Raw genomic sequence first — 16342 nt, 5'->3', positions numbered from 1 at the left:
GAGCAAAGCGAGTAGATCAGAATATCAGACAAAAATAGTGCATATCACCAGCCTTCAGCGCGCGTAATTGTCGCTGTCATATGTACAATCGCGTCCTCACCATGCTCCTGGCATCGATGCAAAGTCTCCACTCCAGCCGTGCATTCCATTTACATCCATGAAGATTCCATCGCTCCCGTTCACAGGTAAACCCAGGTCCGTCAGGTTCTTCTCCTGCAACCACATAGGTATCGCGCTCGGACTGAACGTGGCACGCTCGCCCGGCCATGCGAAACCCAGTTCCTCCATTGTAAAAGGTGCAGATCCCGATGAATCAACATAAGGCCCTGGGCCGTGTGCAACAATTCCATCATTCAAGGTCGGTGGGGGCATGGTAGTCATAGGTGCGTTCAGCCCTGCGATCATTCCAACTTTGCGCCGGAGATTGGCAAGCATTATACGTAGCGTTAGGGCATAGCTAGAAGCGGGGATCAGTTGAAAAATAAGAAAGAGCAGGGGAACGCACCGTTCGGCTGCAACATCAGATAGAAGCTGTGCAAGCTGCTCGACTTGCGCTGTGATCGCGGCAAGGTCAAGCTCTGCAGGAAACAAGTTTGCCATCTTGAGCAGGAAGAGACCAGAAAATGCCGCTGTTACAAGACTGTCGTGGACTGCATATCTCAATGCCGCTCTGTCATGATTGTGGTTATTATCTAAGCGAAGCAACGGAATGCGATTCAAACGGAAATTCACCGGTATTCAGCAGAGTTGAGGAAGACAGAAAGGCAATTAAAAGCTGCATCCTTCGCCTGGAACGCAAGTTCACGTTGCTCAAAAGGCATCTTATCCCACGATACACCCCGAAGAGCTACGCAGACGAGCCAGAGTTTAGCATAATGTAATTCTCCAACGAGTATTTTTCTCAGAAGAGAATTCTCGTCCATTGTCTGACCTGCATAGGCGATCAGGAACGTAGAGAGGACAAAGGCAATTACGAACGATGAAGATTGTCGCAGTCCTGCCACCACTTGTCGAGTGCAACATTCGCACGCCGGATGAAGGCGAGCGTATTATGATTAACCTGTCCATTGAGAGGAGCGAGAGTTTCATAGATCTGGGCTACAAATAACGAATGAGGTATTAATATTTCCTCATGAATTTTTCCTTACTTTTTTGAGCGATGAGCTCCACTTGTGAGATCAACCGTACATCCGTTGGCGATACCATTGGATGCGACAAAAGAATACGACAGTGTCGAATGGAGCTCTCGTCTCGCAGTACGATAGGGCGACCGGTGCCAAGACTCATCCTGGAAAAAGACTGTTGAGACGCAATGTAAGAGGTCAAAATTCTTTGACATACTGGTGATCAAACCAGTATAGGCATAGCCAGATACGTGCTGACACAACTGGGGTGTTCATTAGTTCTGGACGATAACTGGACAGTCATTCCTATGCGTACCAAGGTCACGTTCCTCTTCCTCAGTGCGTTTTTTCCCTGAATCATCAGCGAGCTTCTCTAACGCTCGGTGAAGACCAAGATCTAATGCCATCCGCATTGCGTGGCCACTAGGAAGCCATCCATTTGTGCTCCATGCGGCTAAAAGCAGCATCCCTATGAAACTGATCAGACATGGTACACCAAAATGTACAAGACGAAACTCTCACCCATAACGGCCTCCTTCCTCACTATCGGGCCAAATAATGACGAACGGGAAATACCCTGCGCTTCTTCTAGACACTTGTAAAACGTTGAGCCAAGCGGCCCATTTCCACTCCTGATTTTGCTTGCGATGGCGAGTATCGCGTCAAATGTCCACGGAGTGCGTTCCATGAGGCTCTCGAATGTGTCATAATTCGGATCGAATAAAGGAATGAAGATATGGCAACCAGCAAAGAAGCTTGGACAAAGAATCAGAACAAAACAAAAGATCAAATTGACGAAACGTCTACATATGATAGAGTTCCCGCGCCTCACTTTCCGAGACAAGGCCCTAGACGATAGCATTACAACATGTGCACAGTCCAGTATTTCGTCAGCTCACCTTTTCGATGACGTGCGGAAATGCATTCCGTGGAATGGGCTCCACACGTGGTCGTTTCTTGACCCTGTTTTCTAAGTGATCAGCATAATCGTGCAGCCCGCAGATATGAAAGTACCTTGGTGGGGATGCGGATGGTGCAGCAGCTGCTTCGGCGGCAGCATTTGCCAAACCTTGGAGAGCTTCGATAGGCGCGTTGAGCGAGGCACGAGGCAGCGTTTCTTCAGACTCGTCATCTGACGATGGGGTAGTGCTGGGCACAATTCCATAAGTTGCGTATTTGTGAGGCTAAAAGTTTATCAGAAATGATGTTTATAGATTGATCTCGCAAGCGGACCAACCGGTGGAGCAAATCCCGGAAGTGGCGGGAATGATCTGGTTTGGGAGCGTGGCTGAGAACTTTGCCCTCCCACATGTCCGTGTGCATCGTACCCATTGCGTGACATAAATCCTGAACCATCACGACTAGCCCCGGAAGTCATGCCCCCAGCGTAACCTTGGTGCTGAGTACCGTAGGCCTGGCTCTGAACGGTGGACAAGATGCGGTCCAAAGAGGATTGCATGCCGATCATTTGACTCTGCATAACCTAAAATACGATATCGTCAGATAAATTCAAAGGATAAGCTTTGAACATGTACCAGATATTGACCCTCGAGGCGAGACAAGCGCCTATTGTGTGGTGTAAGTGATGATGGCTCCAGTTTGCCCGATCTGAAGCTTACTCGACACTGGCCCCAGTTATAGAATTTGTATTTTTTTTCTCTGGCTTCTCGAAAACACAAGCAGTTCCACTCAACTGACATCGACGACAAGGAGCCTAAAGAATGTGACGCCGGGCCGGGGCGGGAGAGTCGGGCCAGTGAGCAGAGGGGGATGATCACAAGCGGGTCTTTAATAGACGTACCTCTCCTTCACATCTGTTTTTACCTTTCCTGCAAGCAGTACAAGCTCTTGCGCCTCTCTTTGGTATGTGTGCGGCAGCTTGCGGCGGTTGTGACGAGTGGGCTGTGTCCGCAGGAGATTGGCTCATGTCCTGATGATTCAAATTATTGTTGCTATTTTGTGCGATAAGACTGTGCGTCCTGCGCCGTTTAGATGGGATATCTGAGATGTTGGATGTTGCTGCAGATGGAGACAAGGACATGATGGGTGGCCGTAAAGCGCGCGCAATATTTCGTCACTGCCAAAGGAAGTGTATACTATAGTCTCCGCTAGTCTCCGCTAGGTCTTCTTACGCGACTTTGGTCCAATCACTTGACCTCCTCTCACTTTTCATATCTCCTCACACTCTAGTGCAGTCGTCCGGATCAGTCGCACTACGCAGGGGTTAGCCAACGATTTACGTTCTTTTTTAATACTGCTGGTTAATGTTTCATTGATAGTAGGTATTAACACAGTCACTGGTCGAATTCGATCTGGATTCGAAAAAAATGTAGCCTCCAACCTTTGTGATCACAGCCAAATCGAGTGGACCGAGTCGGCATCGAATAACTTCAGGGTCATTGAAAGAAATTTTATTGGAACAATCACGGCATATCTTTAGTTGAGGAGTTTTCATTTATCAGCTGCTAGGCTTATTCAAGTTTGAGTCGTTAAAAAATGCTAATCAGCCCGTCATGATATTGCCCACTGGAACGATGTTGATTGCACAACTTATCTGATGCTCACAAGTTCATAATGCATTCCTCATACGTGCATTCCACGCATGTTGATGAAGGTGCCGACAACAACTATTACTGTTTCCCACCTGGCACCACTCCTAAGCTTCAAAGATGCTTCACTCAGTGACCTTGTATGGTAAACTGAAAACCATAACGCTAGCCACTCCTGGGACAAAAGAAAACATAGGTCGGCTTACGACGCCCCAAGTACTTGCTGTAAGAACGTTAGTGGTATTCCATCCTGTGGAAGCTTGGCAGGGCAGGGATGTTCATTGTTCCTGACTGGAAATAATAAGCCTACACTGCGCAAGGAGATGCTGTCCGAGATCCAAACGGGCAACGAGGTGTCTCGACGTTTGTTGCAGAAAATGATAGTGAGCACCACAATCGATTGAACACCCTATAACATGGGAAACCCGTGTGACTCGGCCCGTAGTGGGACGGAGCACATGAGAGCAGATTGAGTACCTTCTTAGAGTTGCCGCAGAGCGCAGTACCGGCATTTCCATCGACTTTGGCTGCTTGGAAGGCGAGCCGCGGTGACTGCGTCAATAGAAACCCCATTCCGGGTTGACGCAAGCTTCTTCTTTAATGAATAGGAGAACTCGATGCTTCCCAGAAAGAGAAATCCTGAGAACATTTTGAATTGTAATTCAGCAGCTGACAGGATATTAAGATATCCGGTGTGTAACGACCGGCACGTCTGTAGTGATGCAGCCAGATGAAAGGTTGTGGAGAACTTGTGGACTGAGCCTGGGTCATTACGCCATTATCGCGGAAACAATTTGTAAGAGAGCGGAGTTGAGAGCAAGTTGCAAAAGGTTTAGGTCGCAGACTTGACTCATCAGCAAGTGGTGACATTGCCAAGTAGATACATTTCCCCGTTGAAGGGATCAAAGGGTGTTGCTTCCTTTCCCATGAAGAAGTGAATTTGTCCTACCGCGACTGCAATGTAAAGCATAATCCTCGCAGAGCCGTGCACCGTGGCTTGGCAAGATCTGACATGAGGATACAGTAACTTCATGCGCCTGCCCACGACCTATCGAGATTCGCGAAAAGTTTTCAGTCAAGCTTTAGATGCTACGTAGCGGTTCCAATAGTATAGGGCGTATAGGTAGCAGCAGCTGTTGAGCTCATACGGATGACCTGAACACCGTCAGTCACTGGGCCTTGGTGGACTGCCATAAACACACCATTGATGGAAGAAGCTGGGTTCTTTTTACCATCGATAGTGATTCAAGCTTGGGCTACTATCAATGGTCAAAAAATGTGGCGTGGCTCACTGTTTGCGTGATGCTTATACGGTGGAGCCGGAAGGTCAACCGTTCCGTTTGGCAAACACAGCGGTCTCGGACTGCTACAGTGGCTCACCAATATGACTGCGCGCCTCAAATAGCTATTCCAACTCTGATTATGTTTCATATCGTAGGCCGTTGCGTGCGCAGTCGATTCGGGTAACAAGCAGCGCCTCTGTCGTTTGAAGAACGTCAAATTGACCCTGCGGAACAGAAGTTTCGGCGCAAATTATCAACAGCTTTGATCCGACCTCGAAGGAAATGCCCTCAGCGAGATGGGCCATCGCTTGAAGAATCTGAGTGGCATCTTACTCCTACAGCCACGGTATAAGGCTGAGACTATGAAGAACAGTCTTTAATGTCATGAATTGGGAGACTGACGTATGGGCGTTGACCGTGTGAGATTATGATGCGCGGGCGGTGCCAAGGGTCATCGAAGCGCCCATTCCGGGTTAGTCATAGTTCACGGAATATGCCGTGTGTTGTCACCGCGGAGCATCAAAGCTGACGTAAATATACAAACTTCATGTTGCAGATAACAAGTTCCACTGAGCTCGTTTTGCCGCTTCTTCGTCTCCGCCCTCCTAGTCGGGTAAGCAAGCCCTGGAGATATGCCTCATCAACTCCGGTGTCACTTGGCGACTGGATGAAATAGGTACCCGGTTACTGCATGTGGTTTGATGTTATCGTCTATAAAATGCGTGGTTTCTCAATGCTGAGAACTATTGACCACATTTTGTGAGCCTCTTTTACCAAGACTACCAGGAGGCAGATAATGTGAGTGACCTGCTTTGTGTATGTCCATGTCTGATGAATCGAATTGGTGGGTTAGGATTATAACGCCCAGAGTTGAGTGCGTCGCTATGACGCAAGACCTTGCAAGACTGCCGGGGAAGACAAAGCGACCGTTGTGTCGCATCATGGACGCGCAGGCGCTACGCCTCAACCACACACTAGTGACGTATGGCGTGTCGTATATCTCGTTTATCCCGAACGAGCTCCTCGAGATGATATTTGTAGAGACAGTCAAAGCAACTAGACCAGATGAAGACTACTCTTCTTTATGTGCCCTCACCAGTCTACGCCTCCGCCCCAGGCCTGAGCTTTTGCTTGCGAGTGTTTCACAGCATTGGAGAGCTGTAGCGCTCGCGATGCCGTCTCTTTGGACAGAGATCCAACTTTCCCTCCGCCAGAATGTAGATCTTGTCAATCTTTACTTGACCCGCTCACAGGGTCAGCTGCTTGACATGCGATTCACTGGCATTCATCGTGAATTTCACAGTCAGGGCTCGCCTGAGGTTGACCCAGATTACTCGCGCATATCCCGCATTATTCTCTCACACATTCATGTCTGTCGCCGCTTGGAAGTTCACGGGGCTTTCCCATTCCCCAAACTTCTAGATGGGTTCAAGCGCATAAAGGCTCCAATGCTAGAAGAACTTATTGTGCACTATCCGCTTGATATCCCGAATAGCAGACATATCTTGTTCACTGAAGGTCTGCCTTTACTCGTTTGTCGAACTAGGAAAGTTCTCATCCATCTCCTCAGACCTGTTCCTATCTGCAGATCGCCTTACAATGCTTACCTTAAACGGCTTGTGGGTTTCCGGTCTTTCCCCTGAGAATTTCAGCAACCTACTCTCTCATCTCACTTCACTGACTTATCTCACGCTAATCGGTGAACCCGTGGATTATGTTCGCAGCAGGGATATCCCACTCGTCGAATTACCTTTGCTTCGGACAATGGTCCTAAAGCCTGGACCGAATATTTCTAGGACATATATGCCTACCATTTTCCGGGCAATACGTGCCCCCGCACTACGCGAGCTGGTATTGGATTTCCACACTGCGACCTCATCACGTGATCTCCAGTCGCTCGTGGACAAGCTGAACCGTGGAGCACCGCCCTTCCCCTCCGTACGCCTTCTCACGTTGTGTAGCAGGTCCATGGCACACGATGGGTGGCATGCCCTTGCTCATGCATTTTCAGGCATAACGACACTCTCAGTCTCCAAATGTATCGTGAATCAGTTGATGGGCTTCCTCTCATGTGCGGGGAGAAGAGATGCATTCCCGAATTTGCGGACACTTTTGTTTGACGATATGCAGTTCGAGTGGTCGTTGCTACTCCAACTATTGCAGATCAGGGAGGCGGCGGGGATGCCTGTCCGCGAGGTCAAGATGAGGGGCTTTAAGAAACATGCGCAGTCTGAACTAGTTCGGAAGTTCGTAGCTTCTCTTGCTACATACTCTCCCGTTGTGATTGGTTGGACTTGATTGCGACATGTATACGGCCTAGGCTAGTTACGGGATTTGTCCAACGACGTGCCGTGAGCGTCCTCAGCTGATGAAATTACCTATCTTTCTGTGGAAGTTGCTCCTTTATTTGTAACCCTCGCCGCTGTCGACGACGATGTTTAGGAAGTCAGTATCCAAGGCGGTGCTCTCTAGGGCATTGCTTCGTCCCCAGCGCGATTTTTCTATTTCGCTCCCCGTCAAGAGAATCGTGGCGACTAATCCGATCAAGGCAGAGGGTGTTAAGGTAATGATATCCCTCGGCTCCCATTTTTCCAGACATCTTAACGACTATCTAGTCCTGGTCTTCAGGCAAATATCCTCTTATCGAACATGAATACGATGCTATCGTAGTGTGAGTAGTGTTCTGAAATAATGAGAAATTAATAGACTTAAATGTATTGCTTGATATAATTAGTGGTGCTGGTGGCGCGGGCCTTCGCGCCGCCTTCGGTCTTGCGAAAGCTGGTTTCAACACGGCTTGCATCACCAAACTATTTCCAACCCGGAGTCACACTGTCGCAGCACAGGTATGTTGCAGCGATGCTCAGCAGTGTTTGACACAGACACACTCATATATTACATCTTCCAGGGTGGTATCAACGCTGCTCTAGGTGTAAGCACACCTTGAGGTCTTTGCATTCTTTTCATTGATGAGTTTCCTGTAGAACGTGACGGAAGACGACTGGCGATGGCACATGTATGATACGGTTCGGGTCCTTTGATATGTTATGCTCCCGAGTGGTTTAATCGAGCTGATGTTCCACAGGTCAAAGGGTCTGACTGGCTTGGCGACCAGGATGCTATTCATTATATGTGCCGCGAAGCTCCCGGGTCAGTTTTTGAGGTAGGGTCAATCTTACATATCTGCTTGTGCGACCTACATCTGTTTCTAGCTTGAACGTTATGGTGTTCCATTCTCCCGTACTAGGGATGGAAAGATATACCAACGTGCCATTGGTGGTCATTCTTTGAATTATGGCAAAGACGGTCAAGCATACCGCTGTGCTGCGGCTGCCGACCGTACCGGTCACGCTCTCCTCCACACCCTTTACGGCCAATCGCTCCGACACGACACAAAGTTTTTCATCGAGTACTTTGCGTTGGACTTGATTATGCAGGATGGCGAGTGCGTTGGAGTGATCGCGCTCAACATGGAGGACGGCACGCTCCATCGCTTCAGGGCTCATGAGACAGTCCTTGCAACAGGTGGTTACGGTCGCGCGTATTTCAGCTGCACGAGTGCACACACTTGTTCGGGCGATGGTAATGCAATGGTTTCTCGTGCTGGCCTTCCTTTGCAGGATTTAGAGTTTGTTCAGTTCCACCCAACTGGTATCTATGGCGCTGGTTGCCTTATTTCTGAGGGTCATTTTCTTTTCTATGAGTTATTTGCCTCCTCGTGGCTGAACGTGCATTAGGTTGTCGTGGCGAGGGCGGCTACCTCTTGAACTCTGAGGGTGAACGTTTCATGGAGCGTTATGCACCTACCGCCAAGGATCTTGCTTCCCGTGATGTCGTATCTCGTTCGATGACGATCGAGATTCGTGAAGGACGTGGTGCTGGACCTCAGAAGGACCACATACACCTTCAGCTCAGCCATTTACCTCCTGAAGTTATCCACGAGAGGTTGCCCGGCATATCTGAGACTGCTGCTATTTTTTCTGGAGTCGACGTCTCAAAGCAGCCCATTCCAGTGCTACCCACTGTCCATTACAACAGTTAATGTCTCTACTGTGCTGTTCGGACTTGAGCTGACTTTCTGATAGTGGGTGGTATTCCTACCCGATATAGTGGTGAGGTACTGACTGTTGACGAGGTGAGCTTGTGCCAGTTGTGCCATTCGCGTCGACTCATGAACCGTGGTCAGAATGGCAAGGACAAGACTGTCCCTGGTCTGTATGCAGCTGGCGAGGCTGCTTGTGTCTCGGTTCACGGTGCCAACCGTCTTGGCGCCAACTCCCTCCTGGATCTTGTCGTCTTCGGTCGTGCGTGTGCCCATCATATCATGGAGGACTTGACTCCCGGAAAGCTCCATAAGGCTATCCCTAACGAAGCTGGCCTCGAGTCTATTGAGTTCTTGGACCAAATCAGAAATGCAAATGGCCCAGTGGCTACTGCCAATATAAGGCTGGAGATGCAAAAAGCCATGCAATATAATGCCGCTCTCTTCCGGTGTGGTCTGTCATCTTCATGCGACCAAATCGAAATTGACGATCCACGTAGCACACAGCAGAGTCTCGACGAAGGTGTTCAAAAGATCCGTCAGATATACAAATCATTTGACAATATTGGTATCAAGGATAGAAGTATGATTTGGAACTCGTACAGTTGGCATTTATTTGTGCCGAACCCTCCTTGCTCACGTCATTACCTTAGTGATCTTGTTGAGACTCTCGAGCTGCGGAACCTTCTACAATGCGCAGTCCAAACTATGACGGCCGCAGCAGCTCGTAAGGAGTCACGAGGTGCTCACGCTCGTGAGGACTACCCTGAAGTTGGTATTAATATCATTTCAGTGGATATGTTTAACCTGTTCTGTATTAGCGTGATGATGACAACTGGATGAAGCACACTCTTACGTGGCAAGATAAAGTGGATTCACCCGACGTTACTATCAAGTACCGCGGTGTTATCGACAAGACTCTGGATGAAAATGAATGCAAGGCAGTCCCACCATTCAAACGTACATATTGAGTTGTATTTGGTTTATCCTCCGCCGGCGGAGCCAGAGGGATTTGTTCGGTTATATTGTTTGCGCTGCCGCCGACTGCGGGGTTATGATCAGGTGACGGCTGCGCAGTTTATTTGTGTTTGTAGAATTTGTGGCTGTGTCTATAGTTTTGTCTACGTGTCCTGTCTACGTGTACTTTCTCTTCATGGCCACGTCCTGCTGCTCCTGCACCCGGTTTTCCAAGCGTTAACTCTAGCATTCTTTTTAACGATATATACGACCAAAAGACTAACCTGAGCGCTTCGCCAAGTTAACTGCATACGTGTAACCATGTCATCACATTCAACAAATTTCGTCGACCCATCGAATCTTTCTCTTCCGTCCTCTTCTTTCCTCAAGCGTCCTGCATCTCCCTCATCATCTCATGCAGATTCTCCTGATGCATCAATACAGGAGCCCCCACGTAAGCGCCCTCGCTCAGCCGTAACACCGGAAGAGCGCAAAGAGGCCCGTGCACACCGCAATCGCATAGCAGCACAAAACTCACGCGACCGCAGAAAAGCTCAATATTCCTTTCTCGAGCGCAGAGTCGCCGAACTTGAGGAAGAGAATAGACGCCTTCGCGCTGGTGTCCCAATCACCATCCCTGCTTCACCCTCGGTCAGTTCCGCATCGGAACCCGAGGTTGTCACTATTGAGCAGGAGCAAGAGCGCAAGCGAAAACGTGCCGAGGAGCAACGAGAACGTGAGAATCTCGAACTGCGCGAACGCATTCGAACACTTGAAATGGGTTACGAGGCAGTATTGCGGACCCTGGCAACCCAAGGCGCCAACCCGTCTGCTCTCCACGAAACTTCAAGCTCGCCTCAAATCCTCTCATCTACTTGCGCACCATCACCTGAGTCAGCAAAATCTCCTTCAACAACGGACTCAGCATCTCCAACCCCTTCATCACCTAAATCGACCTCCCTAGCATCCCTTTCTTACCCACTTTCTCCTGCGCCAACACATTCTACGCTCACAGACAGCCCCATGTTGTTTTTGGGTGACTCATTCGACTTCCCACCCAGTCCCGCATTTACTCTATCAGATCTCACGCCAACCGATTTACCAGCACTTGTTGACACACCACAGGAAAGTCTCGACCTCTCCTCGATTGCACATGCTCCCACTCGCCACCTAGCACGGGTGGCGACCACTACCGTTCACGCGGCAGTGTCCCTGCAGCGGGTGGGCAGCATACGTCTAATCACAGGACCGGCGAGGGCATCCAGATGTTCCCACAGTGCTGCGATCGAGGTTAGTTACCTACTACTCCAAAGCATATAGTCACTCACCGTGTTCTTTTAGCATGAAGACGAGGCAGCCACGGACGCTGCCCTTACGCGCCTGTTCGCAGAGATCCTCGCGTCACCGCCGACTGGCGCTTGCGCTCTTCCAGGCGCTTGCCCTTCGGCAGAAGACGCGAACAGCACGCAGGTGCTGAGTGAGCCCACTTCTACCAAGAAGGCTGGCCTAGGGCATGTTACGAGTGGGATCAACACAGCTGACTGGGCGGAACAAGTCAATGTAGAGATGGGAATAGAAAGACTACTTGAGATGCTGCCGAGTTCGCAGGACATCGTTATCGACTCGAGCACTACCCTCGATGTTGACATTGACTTCTCGGATGCGCTGGTGTGGGACGAGGTCAGCGTCTACTAACATGTTGAACCTTCTAGACATCCTTCATCAAGCGCTCAACCAACATCATCGGTTTCCGCGATATATCTATCATTGTTATCGTCTTTCGCATCCATCCATCTCATCACTCATCGGACTTGTCATCATCATTTTCGTTCCCATAAAAGCTGTTTATGTTCCATCTATCTCCTACTCTATCTTGCTTTATTTCGGCTTCTCGTGGTCTCAGTTTCGTTTTTTTTGTATTTGGCACCACGCTTTGTCAACCATCCACACTTGCCTACGCCTACGCACCTACATCCAAATCCTGTGTCTGTTCTACCCCATTTCCCCCGTTCCGTCCCCTCCCCCGCAAACTTCTTATGTCTGGCACTTCTTTCTCGACGCTGTCTCCCGCCACATGTTCCACTTGTTTCTCGCCCTAGGGCTTGACGAAATCGAGTGAGCTTGTGTGTGGTGAGCGCTTGAGTGTGGTTGTGGTCTGAGATTTGGGTTGCTTGTGGTTAGGATTGGGTTTCTATCCTTCTCTGTTGGGTGTCAGGTTTTTACTCTGGTCGTAGTGTATGCGGTCGTGATGAATGCAAATTGATGTTTGGTGTTTCTGCAGTGTGCAACTTTGACCTTCATGTGTAAATGTTGACACCTAATGTGCGCTGGCGACTGACCCTGTGACCTACTGATTCAGAAAGAATGATACGGTCTTCTGACCATAAGAATATACCAGCTTGTGGAAAAATGATTCATATTCCACGCTGCGCCAGTGTGTACCGTCACGTAGCATGAAGACGTTGGAACAGTCCTTATCCAACTGCACTCGACACAACAAACTCCATCGTAAGCACTTTCGTAATTGGCATCGCTATCAGCATCACAAAATTAAATAGTAAATACCGACTAGGTGAGGGACAATGTAGTACAATGACTAGTCTAAGTGCCTACGTGGTACATGCCCCATCTTATGATGTTTGAAAGTCATGCTGACATGTCTACGAGGGATTTTCGCCGTAGTGGAAATCGCATCGTAAACCTGTCTGAATGAGAGCTTCATCTGAATCCTATGGGACGCGCGGGGAGTCGGGATGAAATCGATGAAAAGTGTCCACAACCTATTATCAGTCGGAGTTCGAACTGGAACTCCGCGATCAAGGGCCGCGATACCGATGATGCCGTGGAAGAACATGCAGAGGTAAAAATGTTGAGGATCAAGGAGCTCATAGTATACATGATAGATAAATAGATTTAAATAATATGGACCAGCCAGAAAATCATCTAGATCTACAGTGCGCCCAGTGAATGCAGACCAAGCTCCCGACGAATGCCCTTCTTGCGTTTTTGCTGACTATCAGTAGCATTATCACGAAACACAAGATCCATTTCTTCCAAGGACTGTACAACATCGTCAGCCATGTTCGAACAGGGCATGCGTACATAAAAAGACTTACCTGGCCCTTTGTTTCTGGGATAAAGAATGCTAGAAAGCGAGTTAACCATGCTTTTGCACGTAATTTAGGGATTTGACGTACTGGCTAAGAGTAGCGCGGCAAGAGAAGACGCGACATATATGTAGTACCCTACCCCACCCACACTTGGATCCATCGTCGTCGGCGCATAGAGTCCAGCCGCGCTAATTAGCACAACGAATGTCAACACCAGATAAACCGAAGAAGATAATAAGACTGCACAAGTTCGATGACCACATCGTCGATGTGGTGATGGACATAGCAGTGGACCGGAGGTGCAACGGGAATATCTCGCTGGTAACAACTAACCAAGGTATTAAATCCTCGAAGGAGATAGATTACGAGTCACGCACCCCATCCCATCGGAGCCCACGAGTAAGAGAAGATGGCATCATAGAAAAACACGAAGACTGTAAGACAGTTCAACATATTCTCTAGGTAATTACAGCAAACCCACCAATGGCAATACGAGCCGATACTAAATGCGCTGGCCAATCCTTGCCGTACACATTTGCGATAGAACTTACGATTGCAAGGCAAATTAAACATCCAGCGGCACCAGATATTAGTATAAGTCGTCTGCCCACACTATCGACAAGAAAGATAGCAGGTAAAGTAGCGAGCGTCTTGGAACAAAATGAGGAGCTTATACGCGACGTTGTCTATATTTGGACTCACGTGAACAATCGAATAAGCCCCAGTGGCAATCAGGAAGGTAGTAGTATTGGGATTAAGGCCTAGTTGCCTGAAAACTGTGGATAAGAGTGAACTTTGAATCCAACAGTTAGGATCTGTCGCGAAGCTTACTCATGGGCACTAAATAGAAAAGTGTCTTGAGCGAAGTAAGCAATGTTAGTTCCAGAAGGATGAACCACGACTTACGTTCACTCCCTAACAACCCACGATACATCAATCACTACATGACAAGACAAAAAATGTAATTTGAAAGCCCACCATATTTTGTTGGAGCATCATAATGAGGCATCCAACAATTATACGCTTGGCCTTTGGCCAGCTAGACACCAATGCAAGGTATTTATTGATTACCTGCGCGACTGGCCCCGCATCAGGATATGCCATTTCCATGACCTCTTTCGCAAAACAAACTTCAGTCATGATCTCCAGGAATTCAGTGCGAACCGAAAAATTTGTAGCAGGTTTTCGTCGAAGACGTGACAGGGTCGCCAGAGCATCCACCTCGCGGCCTTGCTCAACGAGCCAACGGGGCGAGTATGGCATGAAGAACATTCCTATAGCAAGACACTACACTTCCATAGGTATGAGGAGGAGGCATAGAATATAGCCAACACACCAAGGCAGGCAATATTGGGAATGCAAGCGGAACTCTCCATGACGCTTGTGTTTGACCAGTGCAACCGCCATGCGGGACATCGGTATGAGGATTGAATGCAAGCATGTTCTGAAGCGTCCCACTGGTGTACAATATTCCCAGAGCACATCGGGTTCCCCCGATATGTGATGTACCATACGTGATCCAGTCTTTGAGTAATGAGCATATACCAACTTACGAAAGCAGACTGCTACGCACAACTGACAATAACCTACATTTTGTGGCGTTAGTTGCATGACTTCAGTACCGGTTTCTCACTCACCCCGGATGTAATAGCGAGTTGTTGCAGAGAAATTAAAGATCCGCGAATTTGGGGGCATGATATCTCAGCGAGATACATTGGGACGACATGTGTCAGAGAACCGATTGCCAAACCAGCAACAGCGCGACCAGCGAACAGGTAAACTAGTAAAATGATTTTCAGCGAAGCTGATAGGTGTGACGAAATGGAACTTACTGGGAGACGTGGCAGATGCTTGGAGTGAACTACCAAGAGCAAAGATTACAGCATTGCATATTATGCTAATTTTTCGTCCGATCTGGGTTTTAGTCAATCATAATCAGACTTATTGGGCTATCTCTCCAAATAGTGTATCTCACTTTGTCACAGACAGGGCCGCTCACATTAGCTCCGAACCAGGCCGCTGCGGACGTAGATCAGCTAGCATACGCTTGCGGTGTGCCACGTTGACTCGCCAAGCACAAATGTAGAGACAAGCCATCCCTAAAAGTAGTTTTACTCTGACAGGGCAGAAATCTATTGGAACATCACCCTTACCTTCAGCGTTCCATTCGTGTAGATCTCTGGGAACTTCGCTCCAAAAGACTCGATAGCAAGCACATTACTGAGGACTCCCTGATATGCAGTTAGACTAGTATCATGTGAGGAGATTTTCCAACTCACTAGGTCGTACCCACAGAGCTGTTGAATATACGTGACAAGGCACAACATTACTGACAGACATCCATACTGTGACAAAAAAAACTCACGAATCCTCCAAGAGTCAAAAATAGCGATATACCAAGTCTGCGTCACAAATATTTCTCATCATTCATTTAAATCCATGCTATCCTTCAAAACCACTCACAGAAATTTATTTTCAAAAAGGCCTCTGAATCCAACGCGACCTTGGGGGTCAGTGAGGGCCAAGTCAGAGACAGTATTGATATTCCAATCCTCTTGCTTGAACCCAGTCGAATCTGAACGCAGTGATTGGGGCATGTATGCAAGGAGGGGGGACTGATGCTTCAGATTTAGAACATGACACGCTTTATAGCTAGAGCATGGTACAATGAGCACTTGGATTTAGTCTATTGACCTGATTCAAAGGCACGATTACCAACGAGGAAAATCCACTCCGGCGCAAGAGAGGCTGCTCTGCAGGAGTCCACGGGATCCCCGATCGACATATCAGAATTAGATAACCCATCCCTATCGGAACGAGAACGAGTCATCTAACAGTCTCGGGCAGTGGTGCCAACGCGTGTCAGCATGAACAGAGAAACCGTGGATGATTGGAATTTGGCAATCTGCAGAAGCTGAGGAGTGATGAACGTTTGAACATTCGTCACAATGCTAAAAAGAGTGAGGAGCGTTGCGTCGCCACGTAACGATGCTTCCAAACAAGGATTACTGTGGGCACTGTTATGGAGAAAATGCTGGTCCCTCTTGCCTCTATGCTATCACTAACGTTCAATATGAACTACCAAGACGCGCAAAAATGCTTGTCAAAATGGGCCATACAACAAGGACCCAGCCAGTAACTAAGAGGTCTCTGATATGGCCGCATTGCAAAGTTAACTTGGTGATGCTAGCTCGAAGCTAAATTTAGCGAGAGGAAGCGCTTGTGCCAAAATCTGTGTCGAGACGTTGACGAGTCGCAGAAGTCATGCGACATGCAC

General features: G+C 48.5%; 5 protein-coding genes across 5 annotated transcripts; 3 read left to right on the top strand and 2 right to left on the bottom strand.

The window, feature by feature from the left end:
* Positions 1 to 96: 96 nt before the first annotated feature.
* On the bottom strand, positions 97 to 3165 carry EDB93DRAFT_1081160 (uncharacterized protein; the record flags this gene model as incomplete). The annotated part of the gene is made up of 15 exons (XM_041445595.1): positions 97 to 457; positions 506 to 670; positions 733 to 931; positions 979 to 1098; positions 1149 to 1288; positions 1342 to 1387; positions 1441 to 1593; positions 1647 to 1879; positions 1932 to 1972; positions 2024 to 2087; positions 2139 to 2308; positions 2362 to 2607; positions 2660 to 2690; positions 2744 to 2838; positions 2926 to 3165. The coding sequence occupies 15 exons, from the start codon at positions 3163 to 3165 to the stop codon at positions 97 to 99; spliced, it is 2304 nt and encodes a 767-aa protein (XP_041309912.1).
* Positions 3166 to 5840: 2675 nt separating this feature from the next.
* Positions 5841 to 7254, top strand: EDB93DRAFT_1248175 (uncharacterized protein; the record flags this gene model as incomplete). Its single annotated transcript, XM_041452682.1, has 2 exons — positions 5841 to 6474; positions 6527 to 7254. The coding sequence occupies 2 exons, from the start codon at positions 5841 to 5843 to the stop codon at positions 7252 to 7254; spliced, it is 1362 nt and encodes a 453-aa protein (XP_041309911.1).
* A 136-nt stretch (positions 7255 to 7390) lies between these two features.
* Positions 7391 to 10153, top strand: EDB93DRAFT_1131836 (succinate dehydrogenase; the record flags this gene model as incomplete). Its single annotated transcript, XM_041448978.1, has 12 exons — positions 7391 to 7519; positions 7572 to 7627; positions 7691 to 7802; positions 7941 to 7982; positions 8042 to 8119; positions 8169 to 8640; positions 8694 to 8993; positions 9042 to 9091; positions 9143 to 9447; positions 9499 to 9597; positions 9652 to 9769; positions 9820 to 10153. 12 exons carry the CDS (start codon positions 7391 to 7393, stop codon positions 9967 to 9969), a joined length of 1911 nt encoding a protein of 636 aa, XP_041309910.1. The 3' UTR covers positions 9970 to 10153.
* EDB93DRAFT_1326936 (uncharacterized protein) lies at positions 10154 to 11793 on the top strand (the record flags this gene model as incomplete). Its single annotated transcript, XM_041455071.1, has 3 exons — positions 10154 to 11245; positions 11297 to 11635; positions 11668 to 11793. Exons 1-3 carry the CDS (start codon positions 10277 to 10279, stop codon positions 11791 to 11793), a joined length of 1434 nt encoding a protein of 477 aa, XP_041309909.1. The 5' UTR covers positions 10154 to 10276.
* Positions 11794 to 12904: 1111 nt separating this feature from the next.
* On the bottom strand, positions 12905 to 15662 carry EDB93DRAFT_1248172 (D-xylose-proton symporter; the record flags this gene model as incomplete). Its single annotated transcript, XM_041452681.1, has 19 exons — positions 12905 to 13015; positions 13072 to 13100; positions 13153 to 13253; positions 13312 to 13393; positions 13443 to 13499; positions 13547 to 13715; positions 13768 to 13841; positions 13897 to 13921; positions 13972 to 13980; positions 14044 to 14352; positions 14402 to 14589; positions 14639 to 14651; positions 14703 to 14845; positions 14898 to 14979; positions 15111 to 15164; positions 15219 to 15296; positions 15345 to 15362; positions 15431 to 15467; positions 15529 to 15662. 19 exons carry the CDS (start codon positions 15660 to 15662, stop codon positions 12905 to 12907), a joined length of 1713 nt encoding a protein of 570 aa, XP_041309908.1.
* Between the last annotated feature and the right edge of the window lie 680 nt (positions 15663 to 16342).

Source organism: Suillus bovinus (genome assembly GCF_016758785.1).
Source record: "Suillus bovinus strain UH-Sbo-P2 chromosome Unknown EDB93scaffold_13, whole genome shotgun sequence".
NCBI classification, from domain to species: Eukaryota; Fungi; Basidiomycota; class Agaricomycetes; order Boletales; family Suillaceae; genus Suillus; species Suillus bovinus.
This window is presented reverse-complemented; position numbering and strand designations above follow the sequence as displayed.